The 23,365-nt window shown below is 36.8% G+C and overlaps 2 protein-coding genes across 3 annotated transcripts in view; both read left to right on the forward strand.

The window, feature by feature from the left end:
• The first annotated feature begins 403 nt into the window (after positions 1-403).
• On the forward strand, positions 404-9,558 carry LOC6038010 (protein Wnt-4). Its single transcript, XM_001847805.2, has 5 exons — positions 404-1,355; positions 7,951-8,200; positions 8,260-8,520; positions 8,582-8,794; positions 8,852-9,558. The coding sequence occupies exons 1-5, from the start codon at positions 1,258-1,260 to the stop codon at positions 9,086-9,088; spliced, it is 1,059 nt and encodes a 352-aa protein (XP_001847857.2). The 5' UTR covers positions 404-1,257; the 3' UTR covers positions 9,089-9,558.
• A 2,929-nt stretch (positions 9,559-12,487) lies between these two features.
• Positions 12,488-23,365, forward strand: part of LOC6038009 (electroneutral sodium bicarbonate exchanger 1) — an 89,458-nt gene continuing 78,580 nt past the window's right edge. Inside the window, exons 1-2 of one of the 2 annotated variants that reach the window (XM_038257146.1) lie at positions 12,488-12,911; positions 19,892-20,404. The gene's annotated coding sequence lies outside the window, so the exon portion shown is untranslated. The remainder of the gene's footprint in view (positions 12,912-19,891; positions 20,405-23,365) is intronic. The other variant, XM_038257148.1, reaches the window with a different exon arrangement.

Raw genomic sequence — 23,365 nt, forward strand, 5'->3', positions numbered from 1 at the left:
AAAGCCATCTAATTATTGGATTCGAATTTATTTAATAATATCTAGCACCTTTTCCCACTCTCTCTTGAAATCAAAATACAATATCCAACCGATTCAGAGAGAGAGGGGATAACCTCCACGATGTCACACAAGCGCAAACAGCATCCCACAGCAACATCATCATTGTCACGCACATGTCGTCTAGCCATGCTCACCAGGCCACGTGCTCACAAAAGGAACCAAAAACATCGCGACGCCTCATCACCCCGCGCAACGGCTGCTGCTGCGATGTTTCTACCTCTTGGCGCGATTTCAGAGTTTTGTTTCGTTTATTCGAAAAATTGCGCCTCTTGTCTCGACTGCACTCAGGGCTCTCCAAAACCGATGGCCGGACGCGCGCGCGCTCGCTCACATGCCAGCCAAGAGGACAAATCAGCAGACGGTAACGAGCAACGGTCCAAGTGAGAACAGATCGTCGCGACTCTATTAGAGCTTTTGCTATCCTAGCGGAGGACGACGTCGGCGTTGGCGCGCGCGAACTCATCGAGAGCAGGTGGCAGCCAGTCAGTCAGTCAACGGTAGGACCTACCACCACGAGGTCACGGATTTTGGCGGACAGCTTCCTGAGCGGCTGGACGAAAGTGAAACCTTGGGAAGAACCGGTTCTTTGGGGGCGTTCAGCGGAGATGTTTGTGAAGCAACTTAATTTTCCAAGTGATTAATTTGAACCGTTAGCAACTTTTTTTTATTTTCAATTTGGCAAACCTTCTTCAGTGTGTGAGTTTGCTGTGAACAGAGGAAAAAAAGCTCAATTGAGTCGAAATTTTGAAAGCCATTTTCATTCTGCGCGTGCATTTCGTAACGTTTAGAGTGCTTGAGACCACCCATGAAGAAGTCATTTCGTAGTGCAATGCTCGAAGTCACCTGAGCTTCTGGAGGACTCACGATAAGTGAAATTAGTAAGCAATAATGTTACCCACGTTGAAAGTGACGCCGTGGTGCGCCAGCGACGGATATGATTCCCGATTCAGCAAATCCGCAGTGCCATTACGCGATCAACGCCAGCAGCAGCCTGACAAACTCGTCGAAGAAGGTTATTCGGCGCTGGTAATCGGTCGGGAATAGACACGCAGAGGTTTTTCGTGAAGGGGAAAACTGTGATTGGCTTTAAAGTGAATTGCCGAGTTTAAGGAGTTTTAAAGGAGCCCATTTTGGAGCTGTTGGTGAACCTCAAGCAGTGACTCAACGGAACTGGCTTGGATCGTTGTTTGGCTACCCATGGAGTTGTTTGGAACAAAAATGGTTATGCTGAGTGTGCTGCTGCTCAGTGTTATCTGGTGTATCAGCGAGTGTAATGATATCATCAATTCAAGCAGGTGAGTGAGTTAAACAGTGAATAATGGGGAATTCCAGAACGACACTTTAGTTTTGGCCAATGGAGGTGCATGATATTTCACATGGGATGGAACAGTTTAAAATCATTTTTTTGATCACAACAGTATTAGTAGTATTATAAACTAAAGTTTTAAATATCCTTAAACATAATAAAGAAAGGATCACATTATTTTAGTCAGTAGATTTTCTAGTAATTGGTCGGATTTTCAACCTTGTCCATAACCAATATTTTTAAAGTTTTCGTTTTCCACTCTCATAATATTCTCGACAAAACAGTGCACAAAGAAAAACTATAAAAAACTTCATTGTAATGTTATGTAATTCTAACACTTACTAAGCAATTCTTATTCAAATCAGCTTTTGTTACAAGTTAATTACGTGATGAATGGAAGATTGGTGATTACCAATCAAGAATTTTAAACCAGATTCAAATATACTAAGACCATTTATCCCTTTTTGTGTTTTTTTACCGGTAATCTTTCTTTAAATGTGTCTTCTATTCAATTTTCCAAGCATCTTAAACCCAGCTCATCATTTCATTTGAAATATTAAAAAGAAAACTAGAGTTTTATTTGAAAAACTCCCATAAGCTGTAGAACTCTTCCAACAAAAAACTCTAGAAAATACTGTGTATTTGAAAATAGTTAAGGCCGATGCAAATATTTAAAAAAGTTTTTGTCCCTCGGCCCTGGCCGAGGTCAAGGGGGGGAGGCAAAAAAATAAAAACATAAAAAAAATTAATAACAAGCCATTGTCTTCACATTTAAATGAAAAAAGTGTTTTAAAATGCATTTTACACTAGTTCAGTTGTTTTGCAATCATTAGTTTTCAAAAAATCTAAGATCTGACAAAAACAAAAATTGTATCGAAAAAAAAGATTTTGCATCGAAAATTTTCAAAAAATCTTAAGATTTTTTAATAAACCCAAACATGCTAAAAATGATTTTAAACGCAGAAGAATGTATTTTAATTTGATTTCAGCTGGTTGCACTTGAATTTTCATTGAAATTTTGAAGTTTATTGTAAAAATATTTTTTTTGCCCCCTGATTTTTCGGGCCAATTTTGAAGGGGGGGGGGGGGGTGACAAAAACTTTTAAAAATATTTGTACCAGCCTAAGTAATTAATTCAAATAGTTTATAGTTTGCATATGAATTCAACCATGATATATAATTTTTTGAGAATGATGAATGTCACCTCTGATGACGCTGCTTTTTAAAATAAATAGAGCACTTATCGGCTTTTTAAAAAAAAAACGAAGTTGACTTTATAGCTGTCGGCCACCATTGCTAGTACCAACCACTAGTGTCTTCCTTTTTATCTACAAGGACTTCGCCGCTCTGGGCTCCTAAGTGTATGAAAGTATGGCACGGAGCGACGGCGCCGAATACCCATATTTACACAAAGAATTTTAGAGCGCCCACCGCGGGATTCGAACCGGCGACCTCTGAATTGTGAGTCCAGTGCGCGGTCCGGCTTTTTAAAAACAGATCTGAAAAAGATGGGATATTTTTGGCATTTTTTTCTATTGATATATTACATGGCTAATTTTTACTTGTAATACTATTCGCTTCACGTTTCGAAAATTTGACTTAAAATATTAAATTTCGGTTTAGTTCCAGTTATCAAATACAGTTAAATATACTTTTTTTGTCAAAAGTTGTAAGGTTTGCAAATGCAACATATTTAAAATATAATTTAATTAGAATACCCGATCAAAGTCAGTAATTGAAATTATCAAAATAAATATTCGTTTAATTTGAATACTTTTTATAAAACATGTTTAGGCCGTTTCAAATATTGTATCAAGTTTATATATCTCGACTTTTACCTAAATCGAGAAAGGAGGGCCAAGAGTAAAAAATATTTAAAAAATTTAAATTACAAGCCATTTTCAAAAAAAAGTGGTGAATTCTTCACCAGGGTTGTTATTTTGAAATCATTAAATTCCAAAATATCAAAATAAGACGAAAACAAATTCGACAGTAAAAAACTTTTTGCGGTACTTTACATGCGAATATCGAAAAAAAATATAAATATTTTTAATCGAGCTCAAACATGGTGAATATGATTATCATCCCAGGAAAATGTATTTCTATTTTATACTCAGTTTGATCTTTTCAAAAAAAAAATTAGAAGTTTTTTGAAAAAAAAAATTGGCCCCTGATTTTATCGGAATTATTTTGAAAAGGGGACAACATAAACTTTGAAAACCATAAGTAATTATAAAAGCCCATTACAAAGTTTATATCCTAAAAGCTATTTACAATGCACTATTCAAATTTATTTGCATTTGCGGGGACAAATTAAAAACAAAAATTTGGACCACAGATCGGAAAAGACTTGAAATTGCACAAACAAATATTTTCATTTTTTTTTTATTTTTGGTTAACTTTCAGCATTCAAATGCTATATCTATAGATTTTTGAAAGAATGCTTTGAAATCTGAAGTTTAGTTTTTTTGTTTGCCGATATGACTTCACTGCAACAAGGTACTTTCCTAGAACACATTGAGCCATAAATGTACAAAAAAATTGAAGCAACATACACCTTTTCAGTTGTTTTTCAACAATAAGTTTCCAAAAACAATCTAAGTATTGACGATATAATATTATGAGCAAGAAAAAAGTTTTTGCGATACTGTACATTGACATTTAATAAAAATTCAAACTTCAAACTTTATACACGCTCAATTTGATTATGAATGCAGAAAAATGCATTTCAGATTGTTTTCAGTTGATTACATTTACGACATAAACTTTGAAAAAAATATATTCTTCCTCATATTTTGTGTATTATCTTCTACAAACTAATAATCTTCTACAATCTTCTACAATCTTCTAGCTAAACAAAAAACATTTAACTAAATCCATCAAATACATACCAAATTGAAAATTTTAATATTACATAATGTAAACATTCTCATCAAACCATACAAGCATAACTCAATCAAAATATTATCTCTCCAAATAGCTCGGTTTCGTCGTCTAAATATTTGTTTCTCTCAGGCATTTTGACTAACCCAGCAGCCCAGCAGCTGTTTGCTCAATCTGTACCGAAATTGCCCCGCGGATGTGCCCGGAGTGTCCAACTGACCCGCACACGGAAACCACACTCACCTACCGCCGTTTGTGGGCATCAATTATACTAATTAACATCCCACAACTCAACCACACCGTTTTGTGGTCAATTGTTTTCACTCACCTCGAACAAATTCCTGATTTGCGTTCTTAAACAAAATTTGTAAATTGAATTCATACTATTTGAACATTTCGAAAATTTAAAATCATTTAACAAAAATGAACTGTTAAAAAACGATACAAAAAAAAAACAAAAAATACTAACAAAACTCTGATTCAAAGTTACAAATTGTAACGGAACAACTCAACCTGTCAAGTGATGCAGGTGCCAATGTGGTTCAACTCAAAACCCGCTTCACGGTGGCATTTCACCGCGCGCAAACAATCATCACCACAGAGTTAAAATCAAACATGCACAGACACACACACACACATTTCCATCCCGCGATAGCAACTGTAGCAAATATTTTAATTAATTTATGAATATTTAATAAAGTAATGACAACGATTTGCCGGAATTTAAATTGATTTTCACTCGGTTTGAAGAATGATAATCCTTTTTTATCGCTACCGAGCATCTACATCAGAAATGAGTCCGGTTTAAATTAATCGGTGCCAGGTTTTTTACTCCCTGGAAATTGTCGCCAAGTGAGGATTTCAATTTGGTGTGATTTTTTTTTTGCTGAAAAACCAACTTTAATTCCAACCAGAATCATTCCGAAAAATCACCACCATTTATTTAATGGTTTCTGTCTGCCCGTGGAAAATCTCGTTCACCGTTATTGTCATTGTCTAGAAACGAAACCCCGTTCGAAGTCTACCATTTCCAACCCCCCCAAACACATATGGGAAAGATTTCAATTCAACAAGTGACTCCAATCGAAATATTTTTGTTTTTGTTTCATTTAACCTAGATGGCAATTACATGGTAAGCATTGTGGCTTGCCAGTTCTTTTCAAACGACTCTGCCGACTTTTCCGACGACATGAAAATCTCTGCTGAACGGGGAGAGGAAAATCACAAGCCCCATTTGCATTAATATGTTCTGTCTCCATAGGAAAGGGGCAACGAGCAACGGCAAAAAGGATAACAATCCTCCACTCAAGTGAAAATATTTTAAAACAACAGATTCAGATACAGTGAAAGTCGTCCCCCCGGTCTGGATGTTGGGAGTTCAACCTCAGATTCAGAATGATGCCTTTTTTGTGTTTAACTTATGCGACCCTGTTAGCGCTCTGTTTCACCGCGGATGCAACATATGTTGCGTTGGGGGGTTCCACACAACAATGTCTGAATTACTGCTATCCGTCGAATTAGCCTTTTCTGCGATAATGTGGGTGGAAACCCCAACAATTAGTAGCTAAGGGAAAAATGAGTAAAATTTGCAGAGATTTCCATTATTAAATCGTCAAGGAGGGTTAAATATTTTTTCAAAAAACATATTTTTTTATTTGTAAAATAAAAAAAAGATGCTTGAAAAGTTTTTTTTACATTTTTGCACTTTACTTAAGAATACGTTCTTTAATATGAAACCGCGACATCACGCAAGACCCCCCAATGAATGAATTCCTAATAGCACGCACCTTACTCTACGAGTTTATAGAAATCCATTCAAAAACTTGCAACGATACGAGGGGAAAGAAGCCAAGAATGAAACCTGCAAATGCACACACACAGGCTCTTACTAACGCTGCCTTGTCGTGTCGTGTGTATCATCTCACCCATTAAGCCCGGGGGCAAGCTAATTAATTCATCCGTAATGAAAAGATGACTCCAGCCAGCTAATTGACTCATTCAAGAAAAGAAAACACACACAACACATTGTACGTGCAGTTTGCCCCCGGAGTCCTTCTATGGGACTGGCGAATAGGCAAACACCAAGTGCCTAACTGTTAATATGTTTGAAGTGGATTGTCTGCATAATTGTGCAAATGTAACGTCCTTCAAGTTGCGTTAAGATTCAAACTGTGAAATTGATGGATTTTTTTAAATGGGTTTGACCTTTGACATTAATGTTTTGTTATTTTTTTTTGTTCAGCATTTTAGTATTTTAGTATTTTAGTATTTTAGTATTTTAGTATTTTAGTATTTTAGTATTTTAGTATTTTAGTATTTTAGTATTTTAGTATTTTAGTATTTTAGTATTTTAGTATTTTAGTATTTTAGTATTTTAGTATTTTAGTATTTTAGTATTTTAGTATTTTAGTATTTTAGTATTTTAGTATTTTAGTATTTTAGTATTTTAGTATTTTAGTATTTTAGTATTTTAGTATTTTAGTATTTTAGTATTTTAGTATTTTAGTATTTTAGTATTTTAGTATTTTAGTATTTTAGTATTTTAGTATTTTAGTATTTTAGTATTTTAGTATTTTAGTATTTTAGTATTTTAGTATTTTAGTATTTTAGTATTTTAGTATTTTAGTATTTTAGTATTTTAGTATTTTAGTATTTTAGTATTTTAGTATTTTAGTATTTTAGTATTTTAGTATTTTAGTATTTTAGTATTTTAGTATTTTAGTATTTTAGTATTTTAGTATTTTAGTATTTTAGTATTTTAGTATTTTAGTATTTTAGTATTTTAGTATTTTAATTATTTTTTTAAGTCTTATTTGAGCTCAACTGCCTTAAATAAATAACGAGGACTTCGAATTATCGAATCTGAACAAAATTTTAATATTTTTGCTTTATTTTATTTTTAAGACAATCTTATTGAGGTTTATCGACGATTTATTATATTTACACAAATAAATCCTAAAATTCTGAAGAAATCTAAAACTGCGCATAAAATAACCTTTCTATCGGAGAGTTCACTGTACGATCAGAGCGCAGCCTATTTCATACTCACCAAATAAGGCTGCATACTCTTAAAGCTCACTCTCTCATTAACTTAGAGCTTTCCACAGTAAAACATAGCACAAAGCTCTCTCATTCTCACCACTCTCCTCACGCACGCGATGTTTTCAACTCTTTTCTTTATCTTTTCATTTTTTGAGATTTTTGTCTCTGCCGGTTTTATTAGGTATCTTGTGTAAATCTATGTTCTACTAAATTAATGATACATTGATGATGAGGTCAAGAATATTGAATTCTTCTTAATACACATTTCAATTGCTGCTTAAAAAAATATTAAAAAATAAAACTGATGAAGACATTTAGGAGAACAGCAAGAAATCCATCGATCACCTTATGTTGGCATATCAGCAAAATGTCGTTCAATTTCAGCTAGTAAAAGGAGTTTTCTATTGAAATCTTTTGAAAAGAAATTGTTTAAATGGTAAAAAACACCAAATTATATGTAATAATGGCCGTATCCTTAACCTGTCCAACAAATTAAAGTCTCCTTAAACAACTATTGATTTTTTTTAGTTTAGTCCTGATAATTATATTCGACGGATATTTTGAGTATATTTACTGAAAACTTTATATTCAAGAAATTTTCTACTTTCTTAAAAACTGATGGACTTCAGGTTTTCAACTCATTTTCTTATTACCCACAGCAAAGAAACATCGCTGCCGGCAAAGAACACCGTAATGGCCGTGTTCAGCCCGATGACCAAATCGCCCGGACCGTGCCGCTACCTGTCCGGCACGCGCCGACAGAACCACCAATGTCGGCGCGACGTCGGCCTACCGGAGGCCATCAAGGAAGCGCGGCGGCTGGCCGTCACCCACTGCGAAGAACAGTTCCGGTACGACCGGTGGAACTGCTCGATCGAAACCCGGGGCAAGCGGAACATATTCAAGAAGGTTTGTGAGGGTTGATACGGGTCTTCGGACGTGGAATTCAAGTGGTTTCTTCCTTGCAGGTTTACCGCGAAACGGCCTTCGTCCACGCGCTGACGGCGGCGGCCATAACTCACTCGGTGGCACGAGCTTGCGCCGAAGGCAAGATGTCCAAATGTCAGTGTGCTTCGGAGAAACGGCCCGAGGCCACTCGGCTGGCCTGGAAGTGGGGTGGCTGCAGTGACAACGTCAAGCACGGCAAGCGGGTCACGCGGAACTTCCTGGAACTACAACCGGGCGCCGATGGAGATCCGGTGGCGGAGATGTTACGACACGATAGTGAGGTAACGTGATTTTGAAAGATCGTTTGAGGTCAAGTTCATGAAGATCTGATTGTGTTTGCAGGTAGGCATTGAGGCGGTTACGTCCACCATGAACGATCGCTGCAAGTGTCACGGCGTTTCGGGATCGTGCTCGCTGAAGACCTGCTGGAGAAAGTTGGGTGACTTCAACGCTACCGCTGCCATACTCAGAACCAAATATCACCACGCAATCCGAAAGATCCCAATCAACAACAAGACCTCCAGACGGGCTGCCCCCAAAGAACTTCGTGACAGGGTAAGAGAGTTTAAACAAGTCTCAAACGCCTTCAACTAACCACACCACCCATTTCAGGACACCACCTACGATCAGCTGTACTACTTCGAGACGTCGCCGACGTTCTGCTCGGTAACTCGGGGCCGCCGCTGCGTTCATCCGGACAACTGCGCCACGCTCTGCTGTGGCCGGGGCTACACCACCAAAGTGATCAAAACCATCGAAAAGTGTCGGTGCCGGTTCACGAACGGACGCTGCTGCCAAATCGTGTGCGACTATTGCGACAAGTACGAGGATAGATATTACTGTAAATAAGCCGCGGAGACGGCGGCGCCACAAGCATGACGAAATCTGAGCCAATACTTTTAAACTGTTTTACTTACTCTGCGTACTGCGTAACCTATTTATTATCTTAGAGAGTAGAGATCGAAATAAAACTAGGAATTTACTGTGAATTTTATTTTATTGATAGTGTCGTTACAAAAGAACAACAGTAAAATTTTAAGCAATAATCAGTAATCTCAAGCTAGAACTGTGAATACCGAAGGTATTCTCAACGAAATCATAATCATAATCATTAACCCAATCTTGTCCGTGAAAAATTTTACGCGTGTACCTATAGAGCTAGACTGTGTAGAAGAGTCGACTGTATTTAAGCCATTGAATGCTTTTCCTTAGGGTTTAAGAACTGAACTTACTGCTGAACAACAGTGTATTTCTTGTGTCCCGTGCACTTTTTTCTCTTAATCCATTGAACTAATAAAGTTTTCGTGTCTGTAGATAGATTTGAGTCGTTTGTATTCTGCATTTTCCCCCCTAATTAAGGTCGCTGCAAATATTTTTATAAAGTTTATATCCCTTGACTTTGACCGAGGTCGAGGGGGTGCCCATCAGGGTGACAAGAAAAATTTGAATTTTGAATGCCCATTTTAAATTGCCCTTTTTCCCATTTCAACTTTATTTTTAGCTTTTAGACCCAAAATTGAACATTTCTAAAATTTCTATAAACCAAAAAGATTGAAAATTCGAAGTATGACGCTAAAGCGCACAGGAAAAAAATCAATCCCCGTTACGTGAATTGTGTTCACGAAGACACTTATTCATGAGTATGGTGCATTTGCACCATAAATGTGAATGTATTCATGAACATAATTCACGATTTCGGGAATTGTTTTTTTTTTGTGTATCTCGTTCGCTTTCCTTTTTTAATTTACAAATTTTTAAAACATATTTGATTTTTTTCCAAGTTTACCAGCGTGTTAGTATACACAAAAGAAGATGAAATCGTCAAAAGTTGATGTTTGATTTGTAAAACACCTTGCTAAAATTGTAATTTTCTCAGCATCTAATTCAAATGAAATTTTTTTTATTTTTTTACAAAACTATTCAAGCCAAAAATGGCATTCAAATTGGATTGTGAAAGAGTTACATTGGATTTTTTTCCTCAAAAATTTGGCATAAATAGAGAAACTCATAAAATTCTGCTTGCAGCAGCGTTTGAACATGTTATCATAAAAAAAAAGATGAGCAATGAATTTATTTGTTCACAATTCAAACGCATGATTTTCCTTTAAAGTGGTTATATTTATAGTTTTTTAATAATATTTGAAGAATTGAATACTAATCTTAAAAAAATATAATGATTGAATGTTTATTGAATTTCAAACTTCTTAAGTTGGGCTTTCTTCTAACAGTCTTTTGATATACTTTTTCAACATCCATAGAACTTTGGAGTTTTCAAATTTGGTCAAAATGACAATTTAGTCATAATCTAACCTCATCGATAGTAAAGCTATACAATTTGGCCCACGGATCTCGGAAATTTTGGGCACCCCTGGGTTAAGGTTTAGAGGTCGCTAAAAAAAAATCTACGAAGAAAGGCAAAATTTCGATTTGTTCCCGAATGGGGGTGTTAATTGTGTGAATATATTGTCAAGAGTGAGATTCTAATGTGAATTTCAACACTTTACAAATTTCTCGAAGAGTGCAAAGCGATCTGAATCGATCCTAAAAAGTTATAAGTTATAAGATTTAAAAACAAGTCGTTTTTCTATGAATAGTTTATTTTTAACGTACTACAGCGACCCCTAATCCCCTAACTAACTGGTTTGGCTCAAAATTGGTACAGATGCTTAATTTTGCCTAAGGAATTACGCCAAGGGTATCAATGCTCATTACATATAGTTTTGACCATGATAATAAACACTTTTTTATAAAAATGTATAACTTATGATTTAATTTCAAATTTATACAAAATATAAATCCGAGTAGAAAATAAAAAATAAAGTTTAAACAGGTTTCAACTTTTGTCGATATGTAACAAATAATGACAACAAACAGGCTTCTTTTCAAGAGGGCGCCAGTTTAATGCGATGGAAACCTTCATCCAATCAATAGTTCAATGCTACTAAAAGTCTATTTATATATTCCGTACATGATTTACCGTTCAACTTTCAAACTCATAAACTCGGCGCAAATTGAAAGACAAGTCACATTTAATTTACTTTAATTTTTCATCGCTCGAAATCTCTTACTTATAGCTAGCCAAGCCATAAGATCTATGTGCCAGCGCACAAGATAACTGCAATCCGGTCCACGGCATAAATTACGCACCTTTCGAACATTAGCGCAAACGACCAACATTTACACCCAATCTGCTGTGCAAATCTGCTACCTCCACCTGTCGGCATGTCGCAAACCTCGCAACTTTTCACGTTCTGTCTCCAAAGTTGGCAAGAATAAGCCCGTTCTGCCCACAAATGTCCTACCACCGACCGACCGGTCATACGGCCAACCTGCTGGAGTTTCTCTGACCGCTTGAAGGGGAGAGGGGGGGCGTTCTGTTCGGCTCAAATTCAGGTCACTTGTGCACGTTCCATGTTGAGTGCAGCATAAGATTTTAACAGCAAAAAAACGAAGAGAGAGGTTAACTTACTCTCTCGGCTGAGAGGGAGAGAAAATGTGACCGGTCCACCACCCACCACCCCAACCAAGAAATCGCAGTGAGATGTAAATGCAGAGTTTGTGTTTATTTTTGTTATTTTGCCGAAAATAAAAAGAGTGAGTAAGAAAAAGCGGATGTTGGCTTTTCCGGGGTGTAGAAGTCAACAGCGAGGACGATCGATATCAAAGGCAGATAGTAGGAAAGACTGTTGCGTTTTCGGGAAATTTCTAGAAGAGCCTGATATTTTGTGGTTTGATTGTTGATTGTTGATTGTTGATTGTTGATTGTTGATTGTTGATTGTTGATTGTTGATTGTTGATTGTTGATTGTTGATTGTTGATTGTTGATTGTTGATTGTTGATTGTTGATTGTTGATTGTTGATTGTTGATTGTTGATTGTTGATTGTTGATTGTTGATTGTTGATTGTTGATTGTTGATTGTTGATTGTTGATTGTTGATTGTTGATTGTTGATTGTTAGTTTATTGTTTTATGTGAAGTTTTTCAGTTTTCTTCTTTCTTTTATAATAGTCACCCTAACAAACATTGCGCCCCACTAAACATGTGTCAATATATGCTCTGGGGAGACACAGACAAACCCACACGCACAAAAATTCGCAAACATTCATCACTGAGAGGAGTCAGAGAGCGCGAGAGCAAATTGCCCCCAACATAAACGCGCGAGAGAGAGTCAATTTTTCCCTTCTCCAAAATAGAATCTCCACCACCGACTCTTAGGTTCTAGCGGGCTGTTTTCCACAGTGTCACTTTATTGTGTTTTTTCATTCGCTATCTAGTGCCACGGTTTTCCGTTCGCTGCTCCGTCGTGGTCGAAGGTGTGTGAAAATCTCTGAAAGGAGACAATCTGTGTAGTAGCTTTTCCGTGGCAAAAAAAAACTCTGAACGATAACAAGTGTATTTTCTTTGCATTATTATTTATTCAAAATTCCATGAAAACCTGGAGGGCAGATCTTATCGCACGAGGAAAAGAAGAGCAAATGCTTATTTTATGAAACAAACTTTGTGAAAGCTGCCTTCAGCCAGTTATTAAAGTATCAAGTGGATGCAAAACATAACCTTCCGGACTAATGAAAATTTATGTCGGATGAAACTTGGCATTTCCGGAGAAGCAAAAACAGCAGCTTTTTAGCAAACCCCAAAAAAGAAGAAAAAACTTCACATCCTGAAAAGCAAGGTAACAGTTCCACGTTGGAAAAAGTGTCTTTAATTTAATTAACGTGCGCAAATGCCTCCCCCAAACGGGCTCGTGGAAATCTCTCCTCCAAGTTCTTGGACGGCGAGTTGGTTCTGCAAGTCACACCAGTTTTTCGGGGTTCCAAGCCTTATTAGGTACGGTAACCAGTGCCATTTACCAGACGAGGCCAATTAGGTGAAGTTGTGTAACGCAAGCACACATTTTTGGTGAGAAAAAAATAAGTGCTTCAAGTTTCCCCCGTGTCATGCCATATGCGAGCTGCGGGATTTTTCCTAGAAAGATCTGACACAGCACGGATCAAGCAGAAAATCCTGACCCGAACAGATTGATAACGAAAGGAAAAGCTTGCCCCGCAGGGCAGAGACATACGATGAAAATAGAGCAACCTTTTTCCACGTGAATGGTTGTTACTGTAGACGGAATATTGAAGTATCGATTTGTTGGATCTGAATATCTGATTTATTTTGAACAGTAGTGGAATAGAATTAAAACGAGCTGATCTAAAAACATACTTTATTTGACCTTTTTATCATCTGTAAACACTTATACAAAATAAATATTTCTCTGTAATTTCCTTACGTCCTGTAAGAATCTGAGCCCTCTCAACAGGCTCCAATCTGTTACTCTGTAGAGTTTAAGTTAATTTTTAGCTAGTTTCTACTAAACAAAATAAATTTCAGATTCCAAGAAACAAGGTGCCCCCTTTGAATCTTCCCTTTTAAGAATGAAAACATGGAGGCGCTTGGCTTTTTAGAATGGAACCACGACCTTCCCAAGAACTTGTCTGTACCCTTTTTGGAAAAAACGGGTTTAGTGAGTCCCACTCATTCAGAACATGACAAGACATCAGCAGAGACAAAAGTGACTTTCAAAATGCAGAGTGATTGCAAGTCCAGTCGAGGTCGTTGTTCGATGGTGCCATTTCAAAATACGTGGGCCACAAAACTGAGTATTTTCACACCATTTTGCCAGAATATAAAAAATCAAAAATACCTAAAAGTGCACAAAAATGTTCTTCGGCAAGAAAATAGTTAAATTGTAACAATTCACATTTTAAAAGTATGTAGCACTTCCCGAGCCACTTTAACTAAAAATCCTCATCACTCTTAGGCAAAAACAACTCATTTCCGAAACCGTAAATCACTACCGGTGGCACATGTCAAGGCGGTTCCTCAACCAGACCATCAGACCTCGTTGAAGCAGCTGCATTTGCTGATGCACTCTCGACAGCCTTTTTATTTACAATTTATGATGATAACACCACCATCCTCCTCCTCCTGAAACAAACTACTCAGCTCAGCTTTGGGTTCTTATCGCCACAACAGTAGCGCCCAGAGTCTGACGGGATATAGCTTCATTGTTGTCACACTAATTATTTGCTCATTTGTGTGCTATATCAGTTCAGCTTGCCGTTCGTTAGACCGGCCGTCTAAGCCGTAGTGGAAAATTCTGGACGGCTTTTCCCGAGCCATTCTTCTACGGGCCCGGTAGATCTATAATTAGCACGTCACTTTGCAGCTTGATAAGCTCCAGCTGGACGGTGGCCGAGCGAGTTGTTTCGCTTTTTTTTTTTCTTTCATTCAAGCCCGCGGAATGTTGATGGTCTTTCATAATTTGAACCCATTGTTGACTATTTAAGCGGCGGCGCTGGTCGTCGGTAAATGACTAGACTGATGGTCAAGGGCATCAGATATTAAAACTGGAGCACGTTGTAAATGCAGTTGGACTGATGCCAGACCTGAAAACGGCTATCACTCTGTCACGTCATATGAGGCTGCCGTTTAAAGTCAACTGCAATTGGCTACTTCCGGTGAAGTGGATCGATCAATAAAGCGTTCTTTTGCTTTAAAACTACTTCACAATTAAACTTAAAAGGGCTTTCATTACTAATAAACAAATACGATGCTGCTCGCCAACGACCATCAGGTTTCAATTTCATCAACCCAGATCAATTTCCCGGCACGTCAGATTTAATTTGACACGTGCATCCACTTAAGCTACTGGAACCGGCCGTTATAGGATACGTGCGCTGGCATTGAAATCAAACGTGGATTTGAAAAATGATGATTGAATTGATAAGCTCATTTCAATATCGTTTGATGACAGTTCTGTTTGGGCACGTATTCCTTATTAGTGTTTGAATACAATTAAAAATAGTTTTCTTTTTGGAACAAATTATACAAATCTTGCATTTTAAAATGTTTTGCTAAATTTGAACTTTTCGATAGTTGAGCAATATTTTGAGCTCCAACGAATCATTTTATTATTTTCAGTGAAAAGTTTACCTAAAATTTCAGAAAAGGCATCCCACATATTCCCAAAATCAACAAACTTTAAATACTGTTGTATTTTTGATTAATTCTATACAAGGGCTTCTTTGAGCCATTCCCTATTTTAAAAGTGAAAATCTGGAGTTTTTTTTTTTTTTTTGAAAAGGTCCTATAAACCAAATTTTCAATTTTTGCTGCACCCAAAAAGCAAAAAATAAAAATTTGGTTTATAGGACCTTTTCAAAAAAAACTCTGGAAATGAACAAATTTTAACAAATATGAATCACCGAATGGTATTGAAATGGTATTTGAGCAACTCTCTACGGAATCGGCCGATTTCGACCATTTTGCCTTCCTCACTGAGGTAAGGCTATAATCCTGCTCGAAAAATGAACTTTTGAAATACAGCTCGTAGACCTATATTCATGTATACCTATCGACTCAGAATCGAAAACTGAACAAATGTCTGTGTGTGTGTGTGTATGTGTGTGTGTGTGTATGTGTGTGTGTGTGTATGTATGTATGTGTTGAAAATTCTTGCCAAGTTTTCTCAGCACTGGCTGGACCGATTTTGATCAAACCGGTTGCATTCGACTTGGTTTAGGGTCCCATACATCGCTATTGAATTGTTTGAAGTTTCGATAAGTAGTTCAAAAGTTATATATAAAAATGTGTTTTCACATTTATCCGGATCTCACTTATATACATGAAAACTATGTCCGGATCCATCATCCAACCCATTGTTGGTTAGGTTATCAAAAAACCTTTCCAACGAGTCCAAAACATTGAAGATCTGGCAACCCTGTCTCAAGTTACGACCACTTAAGTGATATTTATGTACTTTTTTGAAGGCGAATCTCACTTAAATGTATGTAAACGAAGTCCGGATCAATCATCCGACCCATTGTTGGTTAGGTAATCGAAAAAAATTTCCAACGAATCTAAAACACTGAAGATCTGGCAACCCTGTCTCGAGATATGGCCACTTAAGTAATATTTATGTACTTTTTGGAAGCCGGATCTCACTTAAATGTATGTAAACTATGTCCGGATCCACCATCCGACCCATCGTTGGTTAGGTAATCGAAAAACCTTTCCAACGAGTCCAAAACATTGAAGATCTGGCAACCTTGTCTCGAGTTATGACCACTTAAGTGATATTTATGTACTTTTTTGTAGCCGGATCACATTTAAATGTATGTAAACGATGTCCGGATCCATCATCCAACCCATCGTTGGGTAGGTAATTGAAAGACCTTTCTAACGAGTTCACAACATTGAAGATCTGGCAACCTTGTCTCGAGTTATGACCACTTAAGTGATATTTATGTACTTTTTTGTAGCCGGATCACATTTAAATGTATGTAAACGATGTCCGGATCCATCATCCAACCCATCGTTGGTTAGGTAATCGAGAGACCTTTCCAACGAGTCCACAACATTGAAGATCTGGCAACCCTGTCTCGAGTTGTTACCACTTAAGTTATATCTGTGTACTTATTTTTCTGGTTTTAAAAAAATAGCTGAAATATGTTTCCAAACCACGCATATTACCCATTGTTGGTAAAATGTGAGGAAGGCATCAACCACATAGGTGGATTAAGTTAGTTTTTATTTTTTGATTTGACTCAAACTTTGTGGGGTGACCAAAGAAGCTATTTTGTGTCATTGGTTCACCTATACAAGTCTCCATACAATTTAGGCAGCTGTCCATAATTTAACACTTTTTTCACAAAAACTCAATTTCCCAAAATAAGTATTTTTTGATTTTCGAGATTTTTGATATGTTTAAGGGGACAAAAACCCGCAACTTTTGAGCCATAGAGAAACACGGTCAAAAAATCTTCCGCCGAGTTATGAATTTTCGAAAAAAATAGTGATTTTTGGGAAAAAATGGTAGAGAATTGCTCATTTTATATAGTTAAAGCATTTGAAATTACTAAATAAATAAAATGTGACTTTTAGGAGAAATGCCGTGTAGAACAGTGTTCCGAATTAATGGATTACAGAGGTCAATAATTTAATCAAAGTTATCATATGAAGTTTTCGCCTGCAGGAGATCGATACATCAACCCAAATCACGTAAAATGTCCTGAAATAAAGAATAAATCATTGGGCAATTTTGTATATTCATTTTGGTTTTTTAAATATGGTACGAATTGTTACGATATTGTGGGATGGGAGCATGGTGGAAAAAAGTTGATTTCCATAAAAATTAAATTAGACAAATGGGTCACATATCAGACAATTTTAAATTATAATAGATTATAAGACAAAATACGAGATAGCTATATCAACTGGCCATTGCAATGGTAAAGTGTCTTTAATAAAACTAATAAAACTATATCAGCTGATTAACAATATGTGATAAAATTTTTATCATATATATATTTAATATATGTGATATTTAATATCAATATCAACGTTAAAATTTAGACAATTTTTTCGATTAAGATGGTCAAAAATAATATTTATTTAATTTTTTTATAGAACTGAATAAAACTAACTGTAACAAATAAAATATTATAAATCAAGTAAACCATATAAAATAGTACATTGTGTAGATTATTCAGATTTTTTGCTATTCCTTAAAACAATTTTGAACAGGATTTTTTAGTGAAATGTTTGTTAATCTGCTTAAGGTTTGCATCGGTGTGTTTGGTCTACTCAAAAACCAAAATAGTGTCGAAAAGTATTACGTTTCGATTCTAGTGCTGATAAGTTGAACATTCAGCACCCAAATGAATGCCTTTGCGAATTTTTCAGCACTGTTTTTCGTGATGATCGTCCTGCCCGTGTGGATCAATCGGACCGCGCACTGGACTCACAATCCAGAGGTCGCCGGTTCGAACCCCCGGCGGGCGCCCTAAAATTCTTTGTGTTAATATGGGTATTCGGCGCCGTTGCTCCGTGCCATACTTTCATACACTTAGGAGCCCAGGGCGGCGAAGTCCTTGAAGATAAAAGGAAGACACTAGTGGTTGGTACTAGCAATGGTGGCCGACAGCTATAAAGTCAACTTTGCTTTTTTTCGTTTTTCGTGATGATAAGTACGCAGTTTTGACATTTTAGAATGACAGATTTTTTAAAAATAAAAGTTTATAGAAAAAAGTATAGAAGATTAAAGCAATGCAACAAAATTGTTTTTGTTTTTCTTTTTCTCTTTGCTGCTACAGTGATTCATAAAATTAGCAAATGGAAATTTTTTTTATCCTGATTATACTATACACAAAAAAAGCTTATTTTTCTTACATTGTATTATTACAAAGGTTAAAATAATATTGATGACATAAGTTGGCAGACATCAAAATAAAAAAAAAAAAATTTCTAGCAATAACAAGTTTATTTAATGAGTATCTCAAGACATTCTATGCCAGCATCAACGTGTAAACGCAATGATTTTTGAGTGTAGTACAATGTATTAAACAACAACACGATACAACTTAGAGATTACGAAAAGTGACTCCAAATTAGCCAAATTTTGACTAATTTTGCCACCGATTGCACAGTTGTTACGATTTCCGTTAATTTTTATATTGGCTAGGCAGAAAAACCTGCCCATTTTCTGAATTAAATTTTTATAAAAGGTTAGATTGTGATTTTTTTTTGTTTAACTCAATAAAGCGCGAATACAAAAAAAAATCTAAAATGCCTCAACTTCAAATATTCTTCAGCATTGTTTAAAAATCAATTTCGCTAATCCAAAGTAACAAGATATCAAGAGATGGACACCAGATTATTCTTTCTGTGTAGCATCTTCAAAAGCATGTCAAAACGATTCAACATAACACCCACTCACAAACCCCCGGGTTCCAATTGAAGCCTGGTACTTGAACATCAAATCTCACACCACCACGACCGTAATGGGATTCTATCATTGTTTCAATTGCCGAAATTTATCATTCCGATGTGGCAGTCAACACACGACACCACTGAAGCCTGTGTTAGCATACTGAATCAAAATTTCAACCTTTTTGACTTAGTACAAATAAAAATCTTGGCCCGCTAACAGACTTTGCTGGCAGCCACTTTAGCATAATCAGCCGGTTACTATCACTTTGGCCAGATCGTCACGTTCCGGTTGTCTGCCTTGGTTTAGCGTTCTTCCTCTCGCACAGTCGGTGTCATTTTCACCGCGGTGACACCACACTAAAGTAACGCAACCGATGACAGTCAACCTTTTGGAGTTTTCTTGGAAGTAGCAAATAAATTTCTCCCCTCCCACCCATAAAGAGATGAACAAAGCATTTTCCGGCGAAATCCAATAAACACTCGCTGTTAATCTATTTTCATTCCATTAAGGTGGCATCCCATCTGATGATATTTTCGCTCGTCGAATCAAATAAAGAATTTTGATCGATGCTCAATTTCCGGGAACCAAGCGTCTCCGCCATCCACAAAAAGTTGGCGCGTGGCCATTTTGCCTCGACCAGCTAAGTATCGACGAGGTGTTTATGCTGTCACGGGTGGAAAATCGTCAATTTTCCCACTGCTGGATGCTGGGGGCCTGTCCGAACACTTGATGTCGAAAAGAGACGCGAGAGGGAGAGATTTTCCCGACTCCCACGAAAAATGCTGCTTTTCTCGTTCACGGTTTTGTTTTTCCTTCGTCGACCAAGATTAAAGGCACTCTTTTCCGGGTTGGCAGTGAATTTCCCAACTCATTTAGCAGCTTCCTTTTATCCACAGTATCGTCGCGTGCGAGTTCATGAAAGCTGGAGTCTTCTAAAAAAAAAAACAAACAAGGAAAATCGTGAAGAGTAATCGTAAATTTTTCGCAGCATCGCAATAACAACATCATTTTGTGTCCACATAATAAAACAGTGCTTTTCGCCGTATGTGAGTGCATGTGTGCGTGTCCAAGCCGTCATCAGTTGCTTTTCCAGCGCGAAGAAAGTAAATAAAAGTGAAAATAAACAGAAAATATTTCATCCGGACGCGACGCGCAAACAGTGCAGTGCTTCCACCACCGGAAAATTAAAAAAAGTATTGGGAGTTGCAAGCAAAAACGACGACAAATCTTTGAACTGCTCCGCAGTAACGACGAGTGAACGACCTGAAAAAGTTGCGGATTACTTGTCCTTTTGGATTGAAACAGATGTTTGCAAATAGGCTTCCATCGCCAGGAGTTTGAACCCAAAGGCAGCAAGGTTAGGCCAAAGTCAACCAGCGAAAACGATTACATCCGGAGCATTTTGAAAGGTAAGTTATAAAAAGTACAACTTTTTCGACCCCAACAAATTTCCAGGCGTCCAATATACAGAGCGCAAATTAATTAGACGTGATGAAAATTCACCAAGCATACCAGACCAGCATCCTTTTACGAACCGAAAAGGGGTGACATTAACAAAATTAAAAGACACCTGAACCGAAGACCCGGTTTCCCGGACGAAAAACCGGAAACCGGTGGCTCATTAGACGTGCCATTTTGTGCCGAAAAGTTCAGGATGGGTGGAGCACGTTCGATGGTACACAAGGCTGCGGTGTTTTTAGTATTCCTGGCATGGAGTGCACCATCTATAGATAAAAAAGGACTAACTAGCAAAATGGATCATGTGTTACCGTTTAAAAGGGAGACAGTGGGATAGGTTTAGGATTATCAGTGACTTTCCAACAGGAATTTAATGTTTAGGTCAGGGCTGTGGAATCGGAGTCGGAGTTGCTAAATTTTCAATAGCTGGTGTTGGAATTGGAGACGGAGTCCCTCCAAAAGCTTCTCGACTCAACAGCACCAGTTTAGACAACACTTATAAAAGGTTTAAGAGATTCTTGAAATATTTTAAAACATAAAAAATGATAAATCGTTCATCAAATGTCATTGAACACCAAAGGGCTTTTGTCAATTTGATTTGGTTAACCGCGGTGGATTTTCTTGAAATAATTCGAACTGTCAAAAATCCACCAAAGCATCTACCACATTGATCGCACAAAAATCTATGGTAGAAAAGTATCCACCGGTAGATGCATTGGTGGATTTTTGACAGTTCGAATTATTTCAAGAAAATCCACCGCGGTTTACCAAATCAAATTAACAAAAGCCCTCAAATTAAATTTCTTGAACATGAATCTATTCAAACTTTTTAAAATTTAAGAACCTTTGATGCTTGTAAATTATCAAAATTGCATCATTTTCAAGAATAACTCACGTAATCATTGTTTGAAAGCAGATTTTGTGATCCTTTGATTAACATTTTATTTACGATATAACATATTCCAACAAATTAATCTGTACCTGTAACGTTCATGTCGACAAAAAATAATCGATTCTACATCAAAAAATCATTTAATTCCTAAGGCTTCATCCATAAAGTACGTCACGCTAAAATCGGCCAAAATTTACCCCCCCCCCCCCTTTGTCACGCTTTTCCTATACTTATAACATGCAATGTCACACTTGCTCAGACCCCCTCCCCCTAGAACGTGACATACTTTATGGATGACGCCTAACCCAAACTTCATAAAATTTCTTTTAAAATCCCAAAATCTTCCCCAATCGATTTTATAGCACTTTCAAGCTATTATTTCCATGTAAGCATGAATTTTAGGTTGAAACAGTCATTTTTTTTGTGCATCTATGTAGTGTCCATTTCACATAAAGAATCAAAAGGGTTAAAAATTGTAAAATCCTTGCTAAAAAATGATGATAAAACATCAATACTCCTTAGTGAAATTTTCAAAGGATTCCGAATATGACAAAATTGAGACCAAAAAGTCCCGCTATGGAAGCCTTCCGGGCAAAAACTAACGTTGTAAAATGTTTGTTATAGAAAAATCGAAAAACTAATAGAAAAACCACGATTGGCCAAAAAGTTGATTCCGTCGGCTTATAGTCCATGAAATTTCCTATCTTTTGACCTACGGGAGTATGGGTGTTGGAGGCTGTTGCAAAAAGATATTAAGGTGTTAAAAAAAATCCATTTTCAACAGTAATTTGCAAAAGCTATGAGAAAAAGTCAAACCAATCCTGGATGTCTATAGGGTAGGTTAGTCATCAATGAGACACTTTTGATTTTGCATTTTCTTTCTTTTAGCGTGTTCTAACATTGACCAAAATATGAGATCGATCCGACATCTACAGCCAGAGTTATTCAACTGTTTCAATGTAGACGCACTTGGCAGGAACAATGAGACAGCTGGGGAACAAAGAGACACTCTACGAAAATCAATACTTTTCTAGTAAAACATCATGTTTTTGTATTGTTCCATTACAGGTGACTTGCTTTGAACAATTTAGAGCAATTTTGCCAACATGAAACTTTAATTAACAAAAGTTATACTAAAAAGTATTTAAATTTAGTAAAATCCAATTATTTATACCAAATAACTTTGTATTCTTGGTTAAATGAAGTAAAAACTCTATAAATATGCCAAAAATCACTTTCAATTCATATTTTGAAAGATTTACATGGATTTTGAAATGTTTAATGAAGAAAAATCAAAGTGTCTCATTGTTACCCATGGGCTAAAATGAGTGGGGAACAATGAGACAGCCTTGGATTCTAGGTATATTCTAAATTTTGGTCAAACCTATTGAAAGGATATTGTAGCCCAACTCAATCTCTATGGAACGTCGAAAGAAATTTGAAGAAATATTAGTTTTGGTGTAAATGACAGCCTACGAGCGAAAAAGTAATTTTTGTCCATAATTTACTTTAGGGACCATCCATAAACCACGTGGACACTTTTTTCGAAATCTCAACCCCCCCCCCTTCGTGGACAATTGTCCATACAAAAAAACTTTTTGTATGGAGCGTGAACAATCGCCATACCCCCTAAAGTGTCCACGTGGTTTATGGATGGTTCCTTAACACCATAGAATCAAACATTTATGAATAACTTTTCAAGGGAGCGTCCATAACCAAAGCCACTATTATAGCAGACGTTTATCCAGTAGATACACCTTTCCCCCAAATATGAGCCTGATTGGTTGAAACTACGACTTGTGAGAGCCATTTTATCATTGTTCCCCGTGTCTCATTGATGACTACTCTACCCTAGCCCATTTTGTAGTGCTTCAAAAGACCATTCGAATGCATCTACGAGAGTTACAATTGATGAAGTTTTACGGAAATGCGAGCAATTTTAAGTTTTTTTTGTGTGTATTTGACCTCAAAGCCCGTTTTACCCCACTTCCCTTTGTCGTAGAGGGCTCATATTTGGCAT

The sequence above is a fragment of the Culex quinquefasciatus genome, chromosome 2 (genome assembly GCF_015732765.1).
Source record: "Culex quinquefasciatus strain JHB chromosome 2, VPISU_Cqui_1.0_pri_paternal, whole genome shotgun sequence".
NCBI lineage: Eukaryota > Metazoa > Arthropoda > Insecta > Diptera > Culicidae > Culex > Culex quinquefasciatus.

What these genes read in the sequence shown, in the direction of transcription:
- LOC6038010 (XM_001847805.2), top strand. Translation starts at nt 1,258, where the DNA reads ATGGAGTTGTTTGGAACAAAAATGGTTATGCTGAGTGTGCTGCTGCTC. An exon ending in GATATCATCAATTCAAGCAG is followed by an intron (nt 1,356 to 7,950) that starts GTGAGTGAGTTA and finishes TATTACCCACAG; the next exon opens with CAAAGAAACATCGCTGCCGG. An exon ending in TGTTACGACACGATAGTGAG is followed by an intron (nt 8,521 to 8,581) that starts GTAACGTGATTT and finishes TTGTGTTTGCAG; the next exon opens with GTAGGCATTGAGGCGGTTAC.